General features: G+C 37.7%; 1 protein-coding gene across 1 annotated transcript; it reads left to right on the forward strand.

Annotated features, from left to right (window-relative positions):
• On the forward strand, positions 8,515-9,444 carry LOC102180468 (taste receptor type 2 member 10). Its single transcript, XM_005680832.1, has one exon. It carries the CDS (start codon positions 8,515-8,517, stop codon positions 9,442-9,444), a length of 930 nt encoding a protein of 309 aa, XP_005680889.1.

Here is a 24,057-nt window from a genome sequence, read left to right on the forward strand (position 1 = left end):
TGACCTGTTGATATAAGACACAAGAGAAATGTTTCCTTGTATTGCATTAACTATCCTTGGCAATTTGACATAGTTATTTAATTTAAGCCTCATGAAATTGTAGATAATATCTATTATTTTCTAATTTTCTATGGTGAAAATACTGAGGATCTTCATATATAGGTGACCTTACAAAGTGTTAGCTTTAGGAGTCAAACTCAATTCTTCTGGCTAAAAAATAGAAGAGTAGGTGAAAAAAGAATGAACTATACCCTTCTTATTAGCTCTTGATTCTATTATTATTAAATGGTCTACTACACTGCTCTCTGATACTTTTTATTAATTAATCAATGGTTGTTAAGGAAAAGGAAAAATTTACAAAGGGTAAATTTTAAATAAATCTACTTAAGCAGTGGAAGATATTGTGCTTTACTATTCAAAGACAGTTCTAAGAATTGTAAAGAAATATGTAATTACTTAACGGAGCAGAATCAAAAAGAAATGATATGGGGTGGGAGGTGTGAGGGGGGTTCAGGATTGGGAACTCATGTACACCCATGGTGGGATTCATGTCAATGTATGGCAAAACCAATACAGTATTGTAAAGTAAAATAAAGTAAAAATAAAAATAAGATTAATAGAATAGTTGGATAAATTGGCAAAAAAAAAAAAGGTGTATGTTTTCTTGATCTTTTTGTTTAATAAAAACAGCAAATTTTCTGAAAGTGACAGTGAGGAATTTGTGCCATGAAAGAGTCACATTTAATCAGTCTGATACAAAATCTGCTAATAGAAGAGTTAAAAAATATGAGATTCGTTTTTATAAGTCAGAAATACTAAAAATATTTTGTGCTATAAATTAAGGGAAAATTGAAGCATTTAAACCTTAAACTGGTAGCTTGAAATCCTGACAACACCTGTGTCTGTACACTGACCTTTGTCCTGCTTTAGCAAGTAATGCCTTCATGTTTCCACCCATGTAGACCTACTCTTCATTCTCCACAATTCCTCCTACCATAAATATAATGACTGCTGGAAAATCCTCTGCCATTATCCTCTATGAGACACTTTAGAACATTAAATTATCTTCAAGAATATGGCCCTCATCTTTAGCAATGTGCAAAAGCCTGAATTCCTATTGAAAATGAAGGTAGAAAGAAATCCAGGTGTGTGCTGGCAATCCTGTTACATCCTGGAATCTCTAGCCTTGAAAGAATGGTGGCTGAAGTTGGGGGTAGTGTCATATGCCTTTTCCATAGATGCAAATAAAGGAATCCTACATCAGTTTTGGAGTCTTTGTGTGTGTCTAGAGTTCAGGTCGTGTCAATGAATAGCAAACCAGCAGAGACGGTTTTGAAGAAATAGTTATCGTGGTAGCCAAGAGTGTTGAAATGAGGGCTCCTTAGTGAACATTACAGAACCTATTAATGGGATGATGTGCGATCCCAAGGCCATGTTATTCTAAATTAATGCTGTATGTTAATATGGAGGAATTTGATTCTGTAGTAGTAAAATGCCCCCAAAACTATTTTATTTTTTGGAGGAAAACTAGGTTACATTAGTCTGGCACCTGTCATGAATATCTGAGAAGCTCCTGAAAAACAGAGAGATAACATGGAAGAGAAGTTCCCCTATTGCAGTTTCCAAGAGAACCAACTCTGCCTAGCTCTCTTGGATTGCTGGGTAGCAAGTTAGTTATCTGTCTAGGTCAATAATACAGGGATAACCTAATACATACAAAAACAAAAAATAAGATAATTCAAAAGCCACTCAGTGGTTTCAGGTGGAAGTTGCAGATCTAATTTGAAGACTTACTTACTGTTTGAGACTGTGTAAGCAAAGTAAAAGAAAACCAACAAAAGCTTTAAGCAACAAACACCATATAGCGCACAGTGGAATGAAAAACAGTTTTAAAAAGAGTTACTTCAGAAAACAAGAATTCTACAGTAATTGTACTAGATATTCTCCATCAAATTCAAGAAAGCAATTCTATGCAAGAGGAGAGAAGATATAAGATAAAAAATCAAAATATAGAAAGTATAATTGCAAAGGAACAAGCCAGAAAAAGGAAAAAACAAAACAAAGAAGCAGAATGAAATAAGAGAGCATTCATGGAACTGAACACATGGCAGTAGATATTGAAAGTGATTTAGAACATTAACATATGATTAATAAAGGAGAATTTTCAGACATGGAGTGGCAATTAAACACCCTCGAATTCATCTAGATTCTTTTCTAATCCAAAGGTATTCAAAATATCAGTTACCAGCTTATAAAACAAACCTATACCATACCCTTCACTCACCAAAAAATCCAGAAATGTTATGAATATATCCTTTGACAATCACGTAATAGAAATCAATTGAATAAAGCATTCATTTGTGCTTTTGTGTATATTCTTAACAAAAGCACATATAATATTTTAAAAATTACTTGATTAAAATCTTTATTGACTGAAATTTTGTTGAATGACTACTGTCATCTTTTTAAAATTCTATTCACAATTCTTTCAAGACGATACTTGGGAATATACTAAGCCTATGAAACCTTGAGAATATATCTACACTTTTATAATTTCCCTATTCGGAAATAAATTATTTCTGTACTTTTTTCTCTTTTTTATTGTGGGGTAATCGCTTTACAATATTGTGTTGGCTTCTGCATTATTTCTGTACTTTTATTCCAAACTTTCATTTTCTCCTAGTGAAATATTTTTAATTTAAATAGATCATACCTTGGCTGATTATTCATCTGCATATATTTTTATGTATTATGCTCTTGTTTGTACACTTAAAAATAATATGGTATTTGGTTTTTATGAGAACTTTTCAGATTTTAGTAATGAATTTTTCTTACTTATCTATTGTGATGACATGTTGCTCAGCAACATAAAGAATCCAGGCTGCATGTGGGTCTTTCAAAATTTATCAGGACTTGCTGTGCTCTAGTGCACAGGTCATTTCAATTTCCATTCCACATGGAAACTATTCTCTCATTTGTGAAACCAGGAATATCTCTTGTTTTATAGTAGGGTGGAATTCATTTAAGGAAATGCCTACTTTTTGACCTATGTTCAACATTTGTGGGTCATGCTTTTGTACCTGTTCTTAACATGTTTTCATGTAAAACAAACATAGGTATGTGAAGAAGAAAAATTTCTGCACAATTATTTATCAGTGGGTAGTAGTTGTAATAGTGTATCAGTGTTTTTCAACTTAGGCAATTTTTGCCCCCTCTGCAAGGGACATTTGGCAATGTCTGGAGAGATTTACGGTTGTCACAGCTGGGAGGTGATGCCAGCTACTTGTGGGTAGAGGCTAAGGATGCTGCTAGGCATCCTGCAATTCTGAGACAGCCTCCTACAACAAAGAACTATCCAGCCCAAAATGTCATGTGTGAGGTTGAGAAACCCTGTAGCATACAACTGATAACATTTAAAACTTTAGAGAAGGAGAATGACTAAGATACTCTCAGATATCATGATAGCAAAGGTATTATTAATATGAGAAATTAACTGTGTTTCTTAGTAGAGAAAATATTATAGAACAACATATTGTATCCACAAACCATGTAAAAGTTAAAGTTATATAACAGAATAATGACAGTGGCTCTTTAAAAAGGCTTTTTAGGTGATTTCCAATTTTCTATTTAGGTCATGATTCTCTTGGGTAATTTTTAATAGTTACTTAAAATTTTTCCTTTCCAAAGTAGTTTTCTGATGTCTGGGATTTATTTACCATGAAAGTGTTACCTACTTTGCATGAAATTTTATTTTCTGGTGAAATGGAAATTCTCTTTATGCTAGTATGTGATATTTGCATCTTAGTTTGTGACATGGCTCTGGAAGTGAGATTTCTGTGAAAAGAGAATACAGAAATCTAAGGGCTTTGTTAAGGATGCTAAAATAAAATAACCAGAAAAAAAAGTCAATATTCAGATAAATATGTATAAATTATTGAAATATTTATTAGAGCTACACAATGTAAAGAAGAGACATATTTGGGAGGTTAGCAATCAATATTGCCAGATGATTGGAAAAGTTTATGTGTTCTCATTTATATTAACCTTATATCATGAGGGACGTTTCCACAGATAAAAACAATTACACAAGGACTTCCCTTGTGACCCGGTGGTTAAGAATCCACCTTGCAATGTGGGGGACATAGGTTCCATCCCTGGTCAGAGAACTGAGATCCCACAGGCTGCAGAGCAACTAAACCTGAGCAATGCAACTAGAGAGTCCCTGCACCACAACAAAAATCCTGCATGCGCAACTGTTCCATCTCTAAGGGCTATTCCTGCCAGGAATTGAACCACGGTCTCCTACACTGAAGGCAGATTCTTTGCCAGCTGAGTTACTCAGAAGCCCTAAGACCCGACACTGCCAAATAAATAAATGAATAGATATTTTTAAAAAAAGAATTGTCATTAATTGTTATAATTCTTAAGGTGATATGAAACAACATGCTTTGTTATATACAGTATGAACCAGTTCCTGAAAATATGTATGTATTAACAATATTTGGGTGAGCTATGCTAGCCAGGAAAATCCTGCTTCAACATTACATGAACCAAGAACTTTCAGATGTTCAAGCTGGGTTTAGAAATGGCAGGGGATCAAATTGTCAACATTTGTTGGATCATAGAGAAAGCAAGGGAATTCCATAAAAACATCTACCTCTCTTTCATTGACTATGCTAAAGCCTTTGACTGTGTGGATCATAAAAAACTGTGGAAAACTCTTAAAGAGATGGGAATACAAGAGCATCTAACCTGTCTTCTGGTAAACCTGTATGCAGGTCAAGAAGCTATAGTTCAAACCTTGTATGGAACAACTAACTGGATCAAGACTGAGAAAGGAGTATGACAAGGTTGTTTATTGCCTTGGGCAAACTCCAGGAGATGGTGAGGGACTGGGAAGCCTGGCATGCTGCAGTCCATGGGGTTGTAAAGAGTGGGACATGACTTGGACATGACTTGACGACTGAACAGCATTAGTCAGGAAACTTTTGACTATAAAAACATTTTTTGTCTCAAACTAGTGTAAACTCTAAGAAAACTATTTCATTTACCTAGGCATCTAAAGGAGAGATGGTTCTAATCCATGATCAAGGACTCAAGCTATTTACCTCTCTATTCCGTGACATTAGCATCTTCATCCTAGACCTTGTCTCTTTGGGGTTAAAGATAATTGCCAGTGGCAGCTGGGTCTATTTCCTTACTCATAACCTGCTGAAAACAAAGTCTTTTTTAAACCTAGGATAATAATTTTTTCACTTCAGTTTGTTGAAATCATTCAGGACCTTATTCTGAACTTGGATTAGGGACTGCTGCCAGTAGAATATAATTTGACACCTATATATCTTCTTTGGTAGGGTATATGTTGAAATCTTTGACCCAGTTTTTAGCTAGGTTTCCTTATCTACTTTTTGTTGAGATTATGAATTCTTTTTATGCTCTGGGAAACAGTAATTTATCAGATATGTCTTTTTCAGATATTTTCTCCCAGTCTGAGACTTGTCTTTTCCTTTTCTTGACTGACTTTTGCAAAGCAGATTTCTTTTTTAATGAAGTCCTGCTTATCAATTAATTCTTTCATGGATTTTGCCTTTGGTGCTTTATTTTACAAGTCATTGCCATTTTGAAGATCATCTAGGTTTTCTTCTATGTTATCTAGTAGGAGTTTTACAGTTTTGTTTGTTACATTTTAGTGTGTGATCTGTTTGGTATTAATACTTGTGAATGGTATAACGAATACATCCAAAGTCTTTTTCTTTTTTTTGCATGAAGGTGTCTATTTGTTCCAGCACAGCTTGCTGAAAAGATTATCTGGGCTCCATTGTACCTCTTTTGCTCTTTTGTTGGAGGTCAGTTGATTATATTCATGTGGATCTGCTTATAAGCTCTTTATTCTGTTCCATGTATCTGTTGGTCTATTGTTTTGCTAAAACCACACTGTCTTATTTAAGTCTTGATGGCAAATAGTGTCAATTCTCTGATATTATTCTTCTCCTTCAATATTATATTGCCTATACTGGGCCTTTTGACTCCTAATATAAACTTTAGAATTGGTTTGTCAATGCCAACAAGATAACATGCTGAGATTTTTTACTGTGATTACACTGAATCTATAGATCAAGTGGGGAAGAACTGGCATTTTGACAATATTGAGTCTTCCTAACCATAATCATGGACTATTGTTACATTTACGTGTGTGCTTAGTTACTCAGTCATGTCTGACTCTTTGTGACTCCATGAACTGTAGTCTGCCAGGTTTCTCTGTCATTTGCATTTACTTAGTTCCTTATTTTCATTTATCAGTTTTGTAGTTTTCCTCATAAAGTTTTGCACTTATTCTGTTATATTTATACTTAAGTATTTCATTTGGGGGGATGTTATGGAAATGGTATCTTGTTTTAATTTTAAGTTTGTTCATTGCTGTATAAGAAAGCAATTGACTTACATATGGTAACTTTGTATCTTGCTACATTGTGTCTTGCTACATTTGTGTCAAACTAACTTATTAGTTTCAGGAGGGTTTTTTTGGTCATTTCTTTTGGATTTTCTATATACATGATCATGTCAACTGCAAAGATCATTTTATTTCTACCATCCCAATTTGTGTACTTTTATCTTTCTTCCTTTGTTTCATTAGCTAGTATTTCTAGAACATGTTGAAAAGCAGTAGTGAGAGAGGCTATCTTTGACTTGTACCTATTATTGGTATAAAAACTTTGAGTATTTCACCATGAAGTACAATGCTAGTTTTAGATTTGTTTTAGATAATCTTTATCAAGTTGAAGATATTTTCCTCTATTCTTTGCTTACTGAGCATTCTTATAACGAATGAATGTGGATTTTGTTGCATGCTTTTTTGCAGCTATTGATATATTGTGTGCTTTTTTTCATTTGTTAATATGATGGGTTACATTAAATCATTTTAAATGTTGAACCAGGTTTGTATGTTCAGGCATACAAACTGGGATATATCCCAGTGGTTTCGCTAAATTATAATTTTGTATACATTTTTGGATTGAATTTGCTAATTCAATGAGAATTTTCACATCTATGATTATGAGAGATTTTCGTCTGTGATTTTCTCTTCTAGTAATGTCTGTGTCTGGTTTGGGTATTAGGGTAATGCTGAACTTAAAATGAGTTGGAAAATAGTCCTTCTGCTTCTATTCTTTGAAGGAGACTAGAGAGAATTAGTATAATATTCCTTAAAAGTTTGTTGCAATTTACCATGACTCCACTTTGGCCTGTTGCTTTCCGTTTTAGAAGGTTATTGATTAGCCCCTCATTTTAATAACAGAATTAGACCTATTCACATTCCTATTTCTTCTTGTGTGAGTATTGACATTGGATGTTTTTCAAAGAGTTGGTACCTTTCACCTAATTTATTATAGGAGACATAGAATTACTCCTAATATTCCTTTAAATGTCCGTGGGATCAGTTGTGATATTGCATTTCACTTCTGGCCTCTCTTTTATTCTTAGTTAGCGTCCTTGCATGCATGCTCAGGCACTAAATTTCATCTGAATTTTTGTGACTCCATGGGCCCTAGCCAGCCAGACTCCTCTGTCCATGGAATTTCCCAGGTAAAAATACTGGAATGGGTAGCAATTTCCTTTTCAAGGAAGTGTTCCTGACCCAGGGATCAAACCCACATTTCTTGAGACTCCTGCATTTACAGGTAGACTTTTTACCACTGAGCCAACTGGAAAACCCTTAGTCAGTATGACTAAAGGCTAATCCATTTTATTGATCTTTTCAAAGAAGCAGCTTCCTTCTACAATGGCTAAATTCATTCATCTCTTCTATACACTGTTTTTGCTTTATATATCTAAACTGTCATTATTGTGCTATGCTGTGTTTAGTTGCTCAGCCATGTCCGACTCTTTGTGACCCCATGGAATATAGCCCACCAGGCTCCTCTGTCCATGGCATTCTTCAGGCCAGAATACTGGAGTAGGTTGCCTGCCCTCCTCCAGGGGATCTTCCTGACTCAGGGATCGAATATAGTCTCTGGCATCCCTTGCATTACAAGCAGATTCTTTACCTCCTGAGCCACCTGGGAAGCCTCCTGTCATTATTAACACAATATAAATGACAATGTCATTGTTGACATTAAAAAATGATAAAGTCCAATTTATGTTTCTATTCTCCTCTGTTTTCTGTAGGTATGTGTTAGGCACTCCTACTGTACAATCCAGGGTAACAAATGCAAAATAGTCTCAGGAGGACAAGTTGACTCCAAGAAACAGAAACTTCTATTTGCATCTTAACAAATTGTGGGTAGGCATTCAGTCTGGATGTGTGTTCTGTAGACTAGCTAAATTTTATATCCATAACTAGAGGGGTCTCTGTGAAGCTATTTTGGATTCCATAACAATGCAATAATTGGGTCAATTTCATCTTTATAAAATGAAAAAGAAGAAAATCATCCTGCCATCAAGCAGCAATACATGCCTTTTTCTGCAGCAGGTAATTGAAAATTAATGAAACAAAAATAGTATTAAGGATTGGCAGATATGCTGAGTATAGTGGAAGGCCTCCTCATTTATGTAGCAGTTAGTGAATCAGTATTGGGGGTCTTAGGGAATGGATTTATTGGAGTTGTAAGCTGCATTGATTGTGTGAAAAGCAAGAAGATCCCTACTGTCAGCCTTATTCTCACTGGCTTAGCTTCTTCCAGATTTTGCCTGATATGGATAATAATTACAGATGCATATGTGAGGATGTTTTTTCCAGATACATATTTGTCTGGTAATCTAAGTCAAAATATAGCTCACTTTTGGATAATTATGAATCAATCAAGTATCTGGTTTGCCACCAGCCTCAACATCTTCTATTTCCTGAAGATAGCCAATTATTCCCACTGCATTTTTCTCTGGCTGAAGGGTCACATCAACAGGGTTCTTCTCCTTTTCATGGGGTCCTTGCTTATTTCATGGTTATTTGCTTTTCCAAGCATTGCAAAGCCTAGTATTAATGATATTATGAAGAACAGAAGCTCAACCTGGCTGATCGCCCTGCATAAAAGGGAATACTTGACAAATCATATTCTGCTCAATATTGGAGTCATTCTTGTCTTTGTGCTATGCCTGATTACATGTTTCTTATTAATCACTTCCCTTTGGAGACACAACAGAAAGATGCAATTGAATGCCACAGGATTCAGAGATCCCAGCACTGAAGCACATATCAAAGCAATGAAGACTTTGGTGTCTTTTATCATCCTCTTTATCTTGTATTTTGTAGGCACTGCCATACAAATATCAGGTAGTACTATGCCTGAAAACAACCTGTTGCTCATTATTGGTATAACAACCAGACTCCTCTATCCCTGTGGACACTCATTGATCCTAATTCTAGGAAACAGGAAGCTGAAGCAAGACTTTTTGAGGGTACTGAAGCCATTAAAGTGCTGGGGAAAAGAGAAACTTCTTAGAATTCCATGACAGGCTTGGGAAGAAATGGATGTTGCAAGAAAGTAATCTAGTGATGAAATTCCTGAAAATCTGTTTCACTTTCTGCTTTCTTGCAGTGGTTTTAACTGTGTTTTGAGCATAACTAACATCTTACAAAATGATTTTGACTACATCTCAAGGGATGTCACTTTTCAATGAGATTTTAATCCCATATACAAATTAAGTGGCTCAGGGAGCTTCCTTCTCTTGCCAGTGGTTTCTCCCAACCATCAACCTCAGACCAAAAATTACTTGGAGATTATTTACTCTAAAGATGTTACTGGTAGGAGTAAGTCTCTAAAACAAGATTTCTATTTGTGTTTTAATTGAATTCCCTGAAGCAATGATAGTCCTTCACCAAAAATAACTCAATGAATTATTATTATTATATTAATTCTCTTACTTATTTTAATGCCCACATTTTTCTAGATTTGTCAAGTAAGAACTACTTCAAATCATCTCTTGTGTCCTTTTGACATGTCCCATTCTTCTTTCATGTTTCCTTACATTCTTTCAAACCAAAACATTTCAGGCTCACTTTGTGCTTTTCCTCACCCAGCCCTGGATTTGTTATTTCTGCAAGAAGTCTTCGTTTATTTGAGGGAACAAGGGCATTAGAAAACAAAACTTTTGTTGTATACAAACATTACACACACCTACTTACTTCTTTCTCCCTCTTTGCCTCTGTCTATGTATCTCTCTAATTGTAATGTATGATGCATCTATGCTGATGTTAATTATAATTAGAAAATTTCAATTAAAAACCACAAGCTTTCTTCTTGCTGCTGCTGCTAAGCTGCTTCAGTCGTGTCCGACTCTGTGTGACCCCATAGACGGCAGTCCACCAGGCTCCTCCATTCCTGGGATTCTCCAGGCAAGAATACTGGAGTGGGTTGTCATTTCCTTCTCCAATGCATTAAAGTGAAAAGTGAGAATGAAGTCGCTCAGTCATGTCCAACCCTTAGTGACCCCATGAACTGCAGCCTACCCAGCTCCTCCGTCCCTGGGATTCTCCAGGCAAGAATACTGGAGGTGGGTTGCCATTTCCTTCTCCAAAGCTTCCTTCTTACCATGTTTCAAATCCACTTTTTAACCATGAAAGATATGGCTCTTATTTGTTCAGTTAAAGGTCTGTCTAGTCAGAGCTATGGTTTTTCCAGTAGTCATGTATGGATGTGAGAGTTGGACTATAAAGAAAGCTGAGCGCCGTAGAAATGATGCTTTTGAACTTGGTGTTGGGGAAGACTCTTGAGAGTCCCTTGGACTGCAAGGAGATCCAATGAGTCCATCCTAAAGGAAAGCAGTCCTGAATATCCATTGGAAGGACTGATGTTGAAGCTGAAACTCCAATACTTTGGCCAACTGACGCAAAGAACTGACTCATTTGAAAAGACCCTGATAATGGACAAGATTGAAGGCAGGAGGAGAAGGGGATGACAGAGGACAAGATGGTTGGACGGCATCACCGACTCAATGGACATGAGTTTGAGTAAACTCCAGGAGTTGGTGGTGGACAGCAAGACCTGGTGTGCTGCAGTCCATGGGGTTGCGAAGAGTTGGACACAACTGAGCAACTGAACTGAACTCTTTGGTTTATTTACTCATTTATTCAGTCCTAACATACACTACACGTAGTTTCTGGCTTGTTAACTTTATCTCTTCTAGAAGGAAAAGAAAGGAGGAAGGAAGGAAAGAAGAAAGTAAGACAGACAGAAAGGGAGAGTGAAACAAAGAAGGAATGAAGGGAGAAAGGAAAGAAGAGGGGGGGAGAAAAGGGAGAAAGGATGGGGAAGAAAACACTATTAACTGTGGTTCAGTACTTTGTTGCAGCTCATATATGACCATATCAGGGCATAAATTCAAAATGCGGTGTTCCAAAGTAACTTTGGTAAGTTCTCTTTCTTTCCTTTTAGCGTGATTATATTATTCATTTGAAAAAGTGAAATTTGTTTGTGATGGTAGTTTGTTTTTTTTCCCCTGCCTGTATTTTATAATGTCAAATAATAACATCATCTTTAAGAGTTAAAAATATACAAAAGGCATACTGAGACTGTGATCATTCACACTCATAACTTTCATTTCGTTTTAAATTACTCAGTATTAATTATCAATCTCATTCATTTCTGTTTTCTTCCTCCCAATTTTATTTTTGAAAAAAATAAGCAAGTAAGTGTGTATTAAATTTTTCCATATTCCTTATATGAAGAATAGTTTGCACAATGCTTTTTTCACTTTACAATATGTAAGAAATCATGGCATCCAGTTGTGAAATTACTTCTCATTCTTTTTCACACCTTCGTAGTACTCCATTGTCTGAATGCACCAGAGTTGATCTGACAGGTTCTGTGTTTATGCTTGTTTGTTTCTGATATTTTGCAATTACAAACAACAGTGCTATGAGTAGTTTTGTACATATGTATTTATTGATTCTGACCCCCCAATTCTGATGTATAGGAATCTTTCCAACTTCACCAAGCAATTATTTCAACTCTGAACTTACCTACCTGAAGGGCATCAGATTCCATATGTTACGGGCTCAGTCTCACAAGACTATCCTCACTTCAAATGCCAGTTGTAAGCTCAGGTTATTACCTGTGCTTTTGACTTATTGGCTATAAATTGGAGATTCCAACAACCCTTCTCTTGGATTTGATTAATTTCCTAGAGTGGCTCATGGAGTTCAAAAGACATGTGTACTCACTAGATTACTGGTTTATTACAGAAAATATTAAAGGAAGTGAATCAGCAAAGCAATGAAAAGATCCCAGCTTCACTCTGTCTCCTTATGGAGATTTGTGGTGGTCCTGGCATTAGTATGAGAGCTTTCTGGAAAAATTTTACAGAAGGCCTAATTATGGAGTGATGATTTAAGACTTGACTAAAATCACTTTATGAAGAAAAATAGTCATGTTAAATGTGAAAATATTGAACAAGAATCCTGGCAGATCATAGCAAGGAAGGAAGAGAGTTGAAATATGCAGAGTCTGAGATGTCAGTCTCACGAGGATTACTTTTGAAAGAGGAGAGAGAAACAAAGAATGGAGAAATGGCCTAGAGAAGCTGAGTGACAAAAGAAAAAAGGAAGAAGGGGACATTGAAGATTATGCAAGAGAAGAAAAACTGAACAATGCACAGCTTATTCACCCTACTGCTAAAAGACAGGCTTCTGTGGCTGTACAGTATAGCAATGAGAATAAATGAAATACAATTATATGTAAACATATAGATGAATCTTACAAACTGGATGTGAATGAAAGAAACTAAATTTATGTCCTCTGTGAGTTTAAACATATAAATATAAAAGAGCAGGAGGCTGTATGGTTGTAACTAGAAGGGGCTTGAGGTTGTCTTCTGGGGAGTTGATTGTGTCTGTTTCTTGGTCTGGGGTGTGGTTATAGGAATGTACACAGTTAGTAAAAAATCATGAAGCTCCTCATTTAAAATTTTATTAAATGTTAGCAGTAGTGTTAGTCACTCAGTTGTGTCTGACTTTTTGCAACCCCATGAACTATAGTCCACCAAGCTCCTCTGTCCATGGGATTCTCCAGGCAAGAACACTGGAGTGGGTTGCCGTGCCCTCCTCCAGGGGATCTTCTGAACCCAAGTCTCCTGGATTGCAGGCAGATTGTTTACTCTCTGGGCCACCAAGGAAGTCCTGTTATTAAATGTTAAGTGTTTGTTAATTATTTTTTTCAACAATAGAAACACTGGTTTAGTTTCCCAGGACTGCTGTAAAAAGTTATCACAAATTTGCCTCCTTCAAAAAACAGAAATTTACTGTTCACAGTTCTGGAATCTAGAGGTCTGAGATGAAGGGATCAGTAGGAATCTCTGAAGGCTCTACAGAAGAATTCTTTCTTGCCTCTTCCATCTTCTGATGCACTTAGGCATTCTTTTGATGGTAGCAATAGTAACTCCAATCCTGCCTTCATCTTCACATGGTCTTCTCCTTTCTGTGTGTTGAAACTTCCTCTCCCTTCTCTTCTAAGGACACCAATCATTATGTTTAGATTCTGATTCCAAACTACATCTGCAAAGCCTTCTTTGCCAAATAAGAACCCATTCACAGATACAAGGGGTTAGCTCTTGGTCATACCTTTTGCTGGGGATACACAATTCAACCTACTACATCATCCTATTAAGATCTAGAACTTTACATGGATGACTAAATGGGGTCAGTAGTTTCCTCCTTGAAATTTGCTTCCAGCTTCCAAAATTCTAATCTACTCAGATGAGACCTGAGAATGTCGTCAGGTTGGAAGGTCAGTGAGATCAGGAGAGAACACAGAAGAAAGCAAAAAGCTCTGAGAAGAAAGAGCATCTTCCTATGTTTCTTCTTATATGCTTTGGACATAAGATCCTAGTCAATTTGGAATTTTGTGGCCTAGGAATGAGGAGGTGTAGAGCTCAGGCCTACCAAGATTTGCCAGAAATAGGAAAGCCTTTAGGTCAGATATATTAATAAAAGTTTATAAAAGCTGGGCATGGTGTTTATATCCTTTAAGGATACTGAATTAAAATTATAGCCAGTTAAGAATTCAGGATCCTGGGCCATACTATCTCAGAAATCAGAATTTATAGAAATCTAGGATGGAGTTTGTTACTTTAAATTCCACCGTGAATCCATTTCCTGCTTGAGGTAGAAGAAGGCGCAAAACAGTGTCATTAATCTCCTTAACCGCATCTTGGCAAATATGACTTCACCTTCAGTCAAACTCATAAATGAAGAATTCAGCCTGTGACAATGGCAAAAGAATGAATTAATCAATGAGCTCATACTTATTTGAAGACTGCAGTTTGAAGGGTTTTCACATTTGTAAGTGCTTTTTAGGAAGATACCTATTTTTCTCATCTCATGATTGGATATTTTTTTTTTTTTTTTTGAGCTGAATCAGACTCCAAAATACAACCCTGAACAAGAGTGTTCTCAACTGTTGTATCATTTTCAAAACATCCCTTGAGAGGCCTTCTATCAGCAGTGACCAGAGTAACCAGGATTTCACTTCTGCAGTCACGTCCAGTGTAATCAAAATATTTTTATGATCATTGAAATGTAATAATTCATAACAGGAATTGAGGGGAATGGATTAATTGCACGAGTACTCTGTGCTGACTTTGTCAAAAGCCAGAATAGTGCCTTGTTTGCCTTCGTCTTCACGTGGATTAGCATGATATTCATACTTCTAGATGGCATTAAACTAGTGTCCCATCTGGATATATTAGATAGTCACCAGGCAATGGCACCCCACTCCAGTACTCTTGCCTGGAAAATCCCATGGACGGAGGAGCCTGGTGGGCTGCAGTCCATGGGGTCACTGAGAGTCGGACACGACTGAGCGACTTCACTTTCACTTTCACTTTCACGCATTGGAGAAGGAAATGGCAACCCACTCCAGTGTTCTTGCCTGGAGAATCCCAGGGACGGGGGAGCCTGGTGGGCTGCCGTCTATTGGGTCGCACGGAGTCGTGCCGGGAGCCAGTGTGAGGAATCCCACCCATGACAAGGTCATGAGGAAGGAAGCTGACATACGCAAGGCGTGCTCAGACTTCAGGGACCCCTCTGGAAATTCCTAAGCATGTACCCCAACAAAAATCTGCCGGCTTTTGTGCTCTGCTTTTCCACTCTTCTGACATTTTCTGGAAAAAGTCAATTCAGGGCTTTAGTCTTCTGCATTTGAAAGAGTGTTTCAATCTAAATACCCCTCTGATGGCTTTCTAGCCTGCCTGCAGGACTCGTACAGCTGCGCATGTGATTGTTTGAGGCCTCCTGACCGCAAGAGGCACAGGAAGCTTAAAACATCCTAGGAATGTAGGGGCTTCCGAGGAGTCAAAATCTTTAGAATAGGACTGATTAAAGGTTTCATTTGTTGAGTCAATGCTTGCTGCCAAATTTTCATATCCTTTATTTTTAGATATAGTTGGTATATAGAAAAACAAGTAGTAGACCTGGTATTAGCAACATTAGATCTTTGAGTTAAGTACCTTCTTTGTTATAACCCACTGCACCTTTGTTCTATAGAGATGTAACTTTAATGCTTTAAGGAGATGCAGATTAAAGAAAAACACTTCAGGGGAAACAAAATTAACACTCATTAAGGAAGAGAGCCAAAAAGTGTTAACAAGCCTCTTGGCCAGAAGATAATGTAAATCACCTGAGACCTTTTGTATACAAAATGATATACAGAAAGAGTCTGGGCTGTGAACGCTACATAACTTTGTGTTACCCATTGATCTCCATGTTTTATCAAAAGTATAAAAAGCCTTCTGAACAATAAAGGAGGGGGCCAGCTTCTCAGACCAGTTTCTCGGGCCAGCTTCTCGGGCCAGCTTCTCGGACCAGTTTCTGGAACTAGTCTCTCGGCCTGGTTTCTTGGGACTCTGGCTCCCCCCGTGTCTTTTTCTCTCTCTTCTTCTCTCCTTTTCCTCTCTCTGCTCTTTACTTTAACTTCAGGCTGAATCTCCACCTGGGGCGCGGAGGCTCGCCAGGTCTACTTACTTGCCCTGGCTGTTAAGACTCGCACGAAAGGGAGCTTAAGGCGAGGCACCCTTAGATATTCAAGCGGGCGCCAGTGGCCCAATGTAGATGGTGCAAATTCCTTGTCTGGAATTTTATTGGCCTTCCGCATAAACCAAGCTATTCAGCCCTCTTCCTCCACTTAATCTTCTTACTACACTATAGTTTCTTAATCTGATCGTACATTAATAAATAAACAAGTCTTTCCACGCCAACGCCGTCCACCCTTCAAATTCCCTGGATCCACCGGGGCTGGACCCCGGCAGAGTCGGACACGACTGAAGCAACTTAGCAGTAGTAGCAGCAGCAGGTAATAAGAGGAGTTTTTGAGTTCTCCTCGAATCTGAGAACTCCTTAAGTACTGGATGTGCTGCCTGCCTCAGCGTCTTCTACTTCCTCAAGCTATCTAGTTTTTCCCACCCCTTCTTTCTCTGGCTAAAGTGCAGAAGAGATAGAGGTTTTTTTCACCATTATGTTGCAATTCTGTCTCTCTTTGATTTTTAATCTTCTGAGCATAAAATTTATACTTTTGTGTTCAGCAAGCATTTAGAAAAGGAAAGTCTTAACTTGGAAAAAAGGTTTGCATAAAAGTCAGTATCACAGCAGTCAGGTTCTCTTCAGCCTTGGATCTCTCATTTCCTTGTCTGTTATCACTCATTCTATTTTTCCTGTTACTCTTTTCCTTATGGGGACATACCAAGCAGATGACACGCCATAACGCAGACCCCCGGGACTTCAGCACAGGGGTTCTTTGAGAGCTAAAAGTACTTCAGCTCCTTTCATCATTTTCTGAGTTGTGCACTATTTGGTTGCTCTTATGTTGTTGTTCAGTCACTCCGTTGTGTCAGACTCTGCGGCCCCAGGGACTGCAGCACAAGCAGGGAAGCCTCCCTGTCCTTCACCATCTCCCAGAGCTTGCTCAAACTCATGTCCATTGAGTTGGTGATGCCATCCAACCATCTCAACCACTGTCATCCCCTTCTCCTCCCACCTTCAATCTTTCCCAGCATCAGGGGTTTTTCTAATGAGTTGACTCTTCTCATGAGGTGGCCAAAGGGTTGGAGTGTCAGCTTCAGCATCAGTCATTCCAATGAACATTCAGGACTGATTTCCTTTAGGAGTGACTGGTTCATTGAATGTCAAGGGACATTCAAGAATTTTCTCCAACACCACATTTCAAAGCATCATTTCTTTGGTACTCAGCCTTCTTTATGATCCAACTCTCACATCCATACATGACTACTGGAAAAATCATAGCTTTGACTATACAGACCTTTGTTGGTAAAATAATGTCTCTGCTTTTTAATACTCTGTCTGTGTTTTTCATAGCTTTTCTTCCAAGGATCAAGCTTCTTTTAATTTAATGGCTGCAGTCACCATCAGCAGTGATTTCAGAGCCCAAGAAAATGAAGTCTGTCACTGTTTCCATTGTTACATTATGCCTTTATTTTAGATTGGTGCTATTTCAATCTAGAAGATGAAATTGCTTGTATTGTTGTTAACACTGTAGCATTCCTCTATCATTCAATTCATCCTTTTGTTTTGACTCTGGGGAATGGGAAACAAAACAGACTTCTGTGAATGTGCTAAGGCAAACTGGATCTTGCATCAAGAGAATGTAATCCTTCACTGGATGGAGGAACTGGAGGGGAACCATTTATGTTCTGAAGAAAACAACTCGGTGAGAGTCTCCAGTGTTCCTCCACTGGTTTTGTATTGTATTGGATAGGTTTTTTTTTTTTTTCTAATCTTCATTGACCAGGCTATTGACATTGGAGAAAATGTTTACTTGGGTTCCATGAACTATCCTTGGCAATTTGACAGTTACTGAATTTAAACCTCAGAAAGTTATACAAATATTTATTTTACCATTTTCTCTGATGAAAATATTGATAGTAATCATATGTAAGTGATATTAGTGTTAGCATTCAAACTCTAATCTTCTGGCTCAAAAATAGAAGAGTGTGTGAAAAAGAATGAACTAAATCTCTTTTGGAGAAGACTCTTGAGAGTCCCTTGGACTGCAAGGAGATCCAACCAGTCCATTCTAAAGGAGACCAGTCCTGGGTGTTCCTTGGAAGGACTGATGCTAAAGCTGAAACTCCAATACTTTGGCCACCTCATGCGAAGAGTTGACTCATTGAAAAATACTCTGATGCTGGGAGAGTCTGGCGGCAGGAGGAGAAGGGGATGACAGAGGATGAGGTGGCTGGATGGCATCGCCAACTCAATGGACATGAGTTTGAGTAAACTCCAGGAGTTGTTGATGGACAGGGAGGCCTGGTGTGCTGCAATTCATGGGTTCACAAAGAGTCAGACACGACTGAGCGACTGAACTGAACTGAACTGAAACCTCTTTTATTAGTTCTTGATTTTGTTATTTTAAGTAGTCTGCTACACTGCTTTATGACACATTTTATTAACTAAGTGTTGGTTTTTAAGGAAGTGAAAAAATGTATTGTATGAAGGGTAAATTTTAAATAAATCTACTTAGTCAGTGGGTCATGTACTTTACTATTGAATACAAAGAAGATTATAAGAATTATAAAGAAATATATGATTTTAATTGTAGCATAAACAAAATAAAAATGTATGTTTTCTTAATCTTCTTGTTTAATAGAAATAGCAAAGTTTCTGAGAGTGACAATGAGGCATTGGTGCCAATAATGAAAAATGTTTAATCATTCTGAAAGAAAATCTGCTATTAGGAAAGTAAAACAATATAAGATAACTTAAAAAATTCAGAAAATATTCAAAATATGTCATGCTATAAATTAAGGGGCAAGCTGTAAAGTTTCAAACCTAAACTAGTAGCTTGAGACCCTGGCAGCATCTGTGTCTCTACACTGATCTGTGTCCCACTTCCGCGACTGAAGCCTTTATGCTTTGACCCAGGTGTATGTGTGTTAGTTGCTCAGTCATGTCCGACTCTTTGTGACCCCATGGACTGTACCTATTCTTTATCCCCTACATCTCCTCATACATCGTAGCCATAAACTTAATCACTGCCAGGAAAAGCCTCTGCATAATCCTCCTAGGAGATATTTTCGAATATCATATTATCTATAGGACTATAGGAACTCATCTTTAGGAATAAAAAAAACCTGAATTTATATTAACAGTGACAGTGGAAAGACATCCAAATGTCTGCTGTCAATACACTTGCATCCTGGGAACTCTGGCCTTGGAAGAACAATGACTGCAGCCTGGGGCATTTTCTCACCAGCCTTTTCCATAACTGCAAATTGAAGCAATCTTACATCTATGGTGGGGTCTTTGTGTGTGTCTAGAATTTAAGAGGTGTCAGATAATAAATAGCAAACCAGCAGAGACGGTTTTGAAGAAATAGTTATCGAGGTAGCCAAGAGCATTGAACTGAGTAAACCTGGTCCCTTAGAGAACATTACAGAAACTTGATGGGATGAAGCGTTATTCCAAGGCTCTGTTATTCTAAATTAATGCTCTATATGACATGGAGGAAGTTGATCCCATAGGAGTAAAACACCCCCAAACTATTTCTCTGGAGGATACTGGGTTACATTTAGTCTGGCACCTGTCACGTGTATCTTAGAAGCTCCTGAAAACAGAGAGATAACACTGTTCCCCTACTGGAACTGCCAGAGGAACTGACTCTTGTCTAGCTTTCCTGGATTGCTGGGTAGAAAGTTAGTTATCTGTCTAGGTTGATAACTCAAGGATAATCTAAATCCATGCAAAACTGAAAAGTAAGCTAATCCAAAATCCACTCAGTAGAATCATGGGGAAATTGCAGGTTTAATTTGAAGTCTTACTGTTTAAGATTGAGTAAGCAAATGAAAAGAAAAGACAAAAATACTGAAACCCATATACAGCACAGAGGTAAATGTAAAACACAGCTTTAAAAAAGAGTAACTGCAGAGAGCAGAAATTCTTGAGTAATATGTGCTGAATGCTGCTGCTCAGTCGCTTCAGTCATGTCCAACTCTGTGCAGCCCCACAGATGGCAGCCCACCAGGCTCCGCCGTCCCTGGGATTCTCCAAGCAAGAACACTGGAGTGGGCTGCCATTTCCTTCTCCAATGCATGAAAGTGAAAAGTGAAAGTGAAGTCGCTCAGTCGTGTCTGACTCTTAGCAACCCCATGGGCTGCAGCCCACCAGGTTCCTCTGTCCATGGGATTTTCCAGGCAATAGTACTGGAGTGGGGTGCCATTGCCTTCTATTCCCCAACAAATTCAAGAAAACAATTCTATGAAAGAAGAGAGAAAATATAAGATAACAAAAATCAAAACATAGAAACTGAAATTGCAAAGGGGCAAATGAGAAAAATAAAGAAGCTGAAAGAAATAAGAGGGCATTCTTGGCACTAAACACATGGTAAAAGAAATTTTAAAGCAATACATTATGATAATAGTTATCAATTTTACAGATGAAGTTTCAAAAATAAATTAAATCATTTAGAATATTAAGATTAATAAAGAAGCATTTTTAGGCATGGAGTTGCAGTTAAACACTATTGACTTTGTATAGAGTGTTTTTTTCATCCAAAGATATTAAAAAATATTGATCAGTTACCAGTTTATAAAACAAAATTAACTGTTACACTTCAGTTCAGATCACTTCAGCTCAGTCGCTCAGTCGTATCCGACTCTTTGCAACCCCATAAACCGCAGCACTCCAGGCCTCCCTGTCCATCACCAGCTCCCGGAGTCCACCCGGACACCATGTCCACTGAGTTGGTGATGCCATCCAACCATCTGATCCTCTGTTGTCCCCTGCTCCTCCTGCCCTCAATCTTTCTCAAAGCATCAGGGTCTTTTCCAATGAATCAGCTCTTCATATCAGGTGGCCAAACTATTGGAGTTTGAGTTTCAACATCAGTCCTTCCAACGAGCAACCAGGATTGATCTCCTTTAGGATGGACTGGTTGGATCTTCTTGCAGTCCAAGGGACTCTCAAGAGTCTTCTCCAACACTACAGTTCAAAAGCATCAATTCTTCTGTGCTCATCTTTTTTTATACTCCAACTCTCACATCCATATATGACCACTGGAAAAACCATAGCCTTGACTAGAGGGACCTTTGTTGGCAAAGTAATGTCTCTGCTTTTGAATACGCTGCCTAGGTTGGTCATAACTTTCCTTCCAAAGAGTAAGCGTCTTTTAAGTTCATGGCTGCAATCACCATCTGCAGTGATTTTAGAGCCCCCAAAAATAATATCAGCCACTATTTCCACTGTTTCCCCATCTATCTCCCATGAAGTGATGGGACCAGATGCCACGATCTTTGTTTTCTGAATGTTGAGCTTTAAGCCAACTTTTTCACTCTCCTCCTTCACTTTCATCAAGAGGTTCTTTGGTTCTTCTTCACTTCCTGCCACAAGGGTGGTGTCATCTGCATATCTGAAGTTATTGATATTTCTCCTGGCAATCTTGATTCCAGCTTGTGCTTCCTCCAGCCCAGTGTTTCTCATGATGTACTCTGCATATAAGTTAAATAAGCAGAGTGACAATATACAGCCTTGATGTACTCCTTTTCCTATTTGGAATCAGTCTGTTGTTCCATGTCCAGTTCTAACTGTTGCTCCCTGACCTGCATACAGATTTCTCAGGAGGCAGGTCAGGTAGTCTGGTATTCCCATCTCTTGAAGAATTTTCCAGAGTTTATTGTGACCCACACTGTCAAAGGCTTTGGCATAGTCAAAAAAGCAGAAATATATGTTTTTCTGGAGCTCTCTACCTTTTTCCATGATCCAGCAGATGTTGGCAATAATCTCTGGTTCCTCTGCCTTTTCTAAAACCAGCTTAAACATCTGGAAGTTCACAGTTCATGTATTGCTGAAGCCTGGCTTGGAGAATTTTGAGCATTACTTTACTAGTGTGTGAGATGAGTGCAATTGTGTGATAGTTTGAGCATTCTTTGGCATTGCCTTTCTTTGGGGTTGGAATGAAAACTGACCTTTTCCAGTCCTGTGGGCACAGCTGAGTTTTCCAAATTTGCTGGCATATTGAGTGCAACACTTTCACAGCATCATCTTTCAGGATTTGAAACAGCTCAACTGGAATCCCATCATCTCCACTAGCTTTGTTTGTAGTGATGCTACACTTCGCTCACCCCCAAAACCTAGAAATATTAAGAATACATTCTTTGACATAACAATCTAGAAATCAAGTGAATACAGAATGTATTTGTGCCTTTTTGTATACTCTTAATATAAGAACATTTAATAGTTCAATAAATACTTGATTAAAATGTTTATTGACTAAAATTCTGTTGAATGAATACCATACTCTTTCTTGAATTCTTTCAAGACAATGTACAGAAATATACTAAACCCATAAATACTTTAGTATATATTTGTTGTTGAGTTGCTAAGTCATGCCCAAGTCTAACGTTACTCTATGAGTCGACTGTAGCCTGCCAGGCTCCTCTGTCCATGGAGAATACTGGAGTAGGTTGCCATTTCCTTCTCTAGGGGATCTTCCCAATCCAGGGGTCAAACCTATGTCTCATGCTTGGCAGGGAGCTTCTTTATCTTATTGAAATATTTGGATAGATTCAGCTATTTAATGAAATATTAAAGCTCTTTCGTAAAGGCTTTCTAGGTAATTTCTAGGTTTCTGCATAGAACAGGACTCTCCTGAATATTTTTAATAGCTTATTAAAATTTTTCCCTTCTGAAGTAATCTGATGCTTAAGATTTATTTACCATGAAAATGTTGTCTGCTTTGCATGAAATTTTGGTTCCTGGTGAAATGGAAATTCTCTTTATGCTAGTATGTGACATTTACAACTTAGTTTGTGCGGTGACACTGAAAGTGAGCTTTCCTTGAAAAGACAATAGAGAAAACTTAAGGACTTTGGTAAAGACGCTAAAATAAAATCTCTTTTACCCTGAAAAAGTGAAACTATTCAAATAGCTTAACATAAATTATGGAAATAGATATAAAGGTGCATAGCTTAAAGAAATGAGATATTTTTCTGCCTATTTTCTATTTTGAATAAGGTTATGGTTTAATAAATATTGCTAGATGATTGGAAAATGTTAATATATTCTTAATTATATTAACACTTTATACTGAGTGATATTTCCACAGATAAAAAGAATTAGTCATTAATTGTTATTATTTCTAAGGTAATATGAAACATCATGCCTTATTATATGCAACATGAATCAACCCCTGGGAATGTGTACATATTAGCAATATTTGGGGGAGTATATTAGTCAGGAAGCTTTTGCGTATTAAGAAAATAAATCTAGTCTCAAACTAGTATAAACTATAAGAGAATTAATTACTTCATTTATGTCAGAGAAGGCAATGGCACCCCACTGCAGTACTCTTGCCTGGAAAATCCCATGGACGGAGGAGCCTGGTAGGCTGCAGTCCATGGGGTCGCGAAGAGTCGGACACGACTGAGCGACTTCACTTTCACTTTCACTTTTCACTTTCATGCATTGGAGAAGGAAATGGCAAACCACTCCAGTGTTCTTGACTGGAGAATCCCTGGGACAGGGGAGCCTGGTGGGCTGCCTTCTATTGGGTTGCACAGAATCTGATGCAACTGAAGCAACTTAGCAGCAGCAGCAGCAGGCATCTAAGGTAGAGTCAATTCCAGTCCATGACCAAAGACTGAGGTTATTTACTTCTCTATCCTGTTGACCTTAGGGTCTTCATCCTAGAGTTCCTCTCTCTGAGGGTTATAATTGCCAATGACAACTGTGTCTATTTTCTTATTCTTGCCCTGCTGGAGACAACTTTTTTTTTAAACCAACAATTGCAACTCCTTTATTTCAGTTTATTAAAATCAGTCAGGATTTTATTCATGGATCAGGGACACACTGCCAGCAGAATATCATAATTTGATACCTGTATATCTTCTTTGGTGAAGTATATTAAAATCTTTGGCCCAAATATTAGTTCAGCTTCTTATCTACATTTTGTTGAGTAGTTTGAATTCTTGTTATATTCTGAATAGCAGTCATTTATTATATATGTCTTTTGCAAATATTTCCTCCTGATCTGTTACTTGTCTTTTTGTTCTCTTGACTTTATCTTTTGCAGAGCAGAATATGTTTTTAATGAAGTCAAGCTTATCAATTACATCTTTCACAGA

Source organism: Capra hircus, chromosome 5 (genome assembly GCF_001704415.2).
Source record: "Capra hircus breed San Clemente chromosome 5, ASM170441v1, whole genome shotgun sequence".
Classification (NCBI taxonomy): Eukaryota; Metazoa; Chordata; class Mammalia; order Artiodactyla; family Bovidae; genus Capra; species Capra hircus.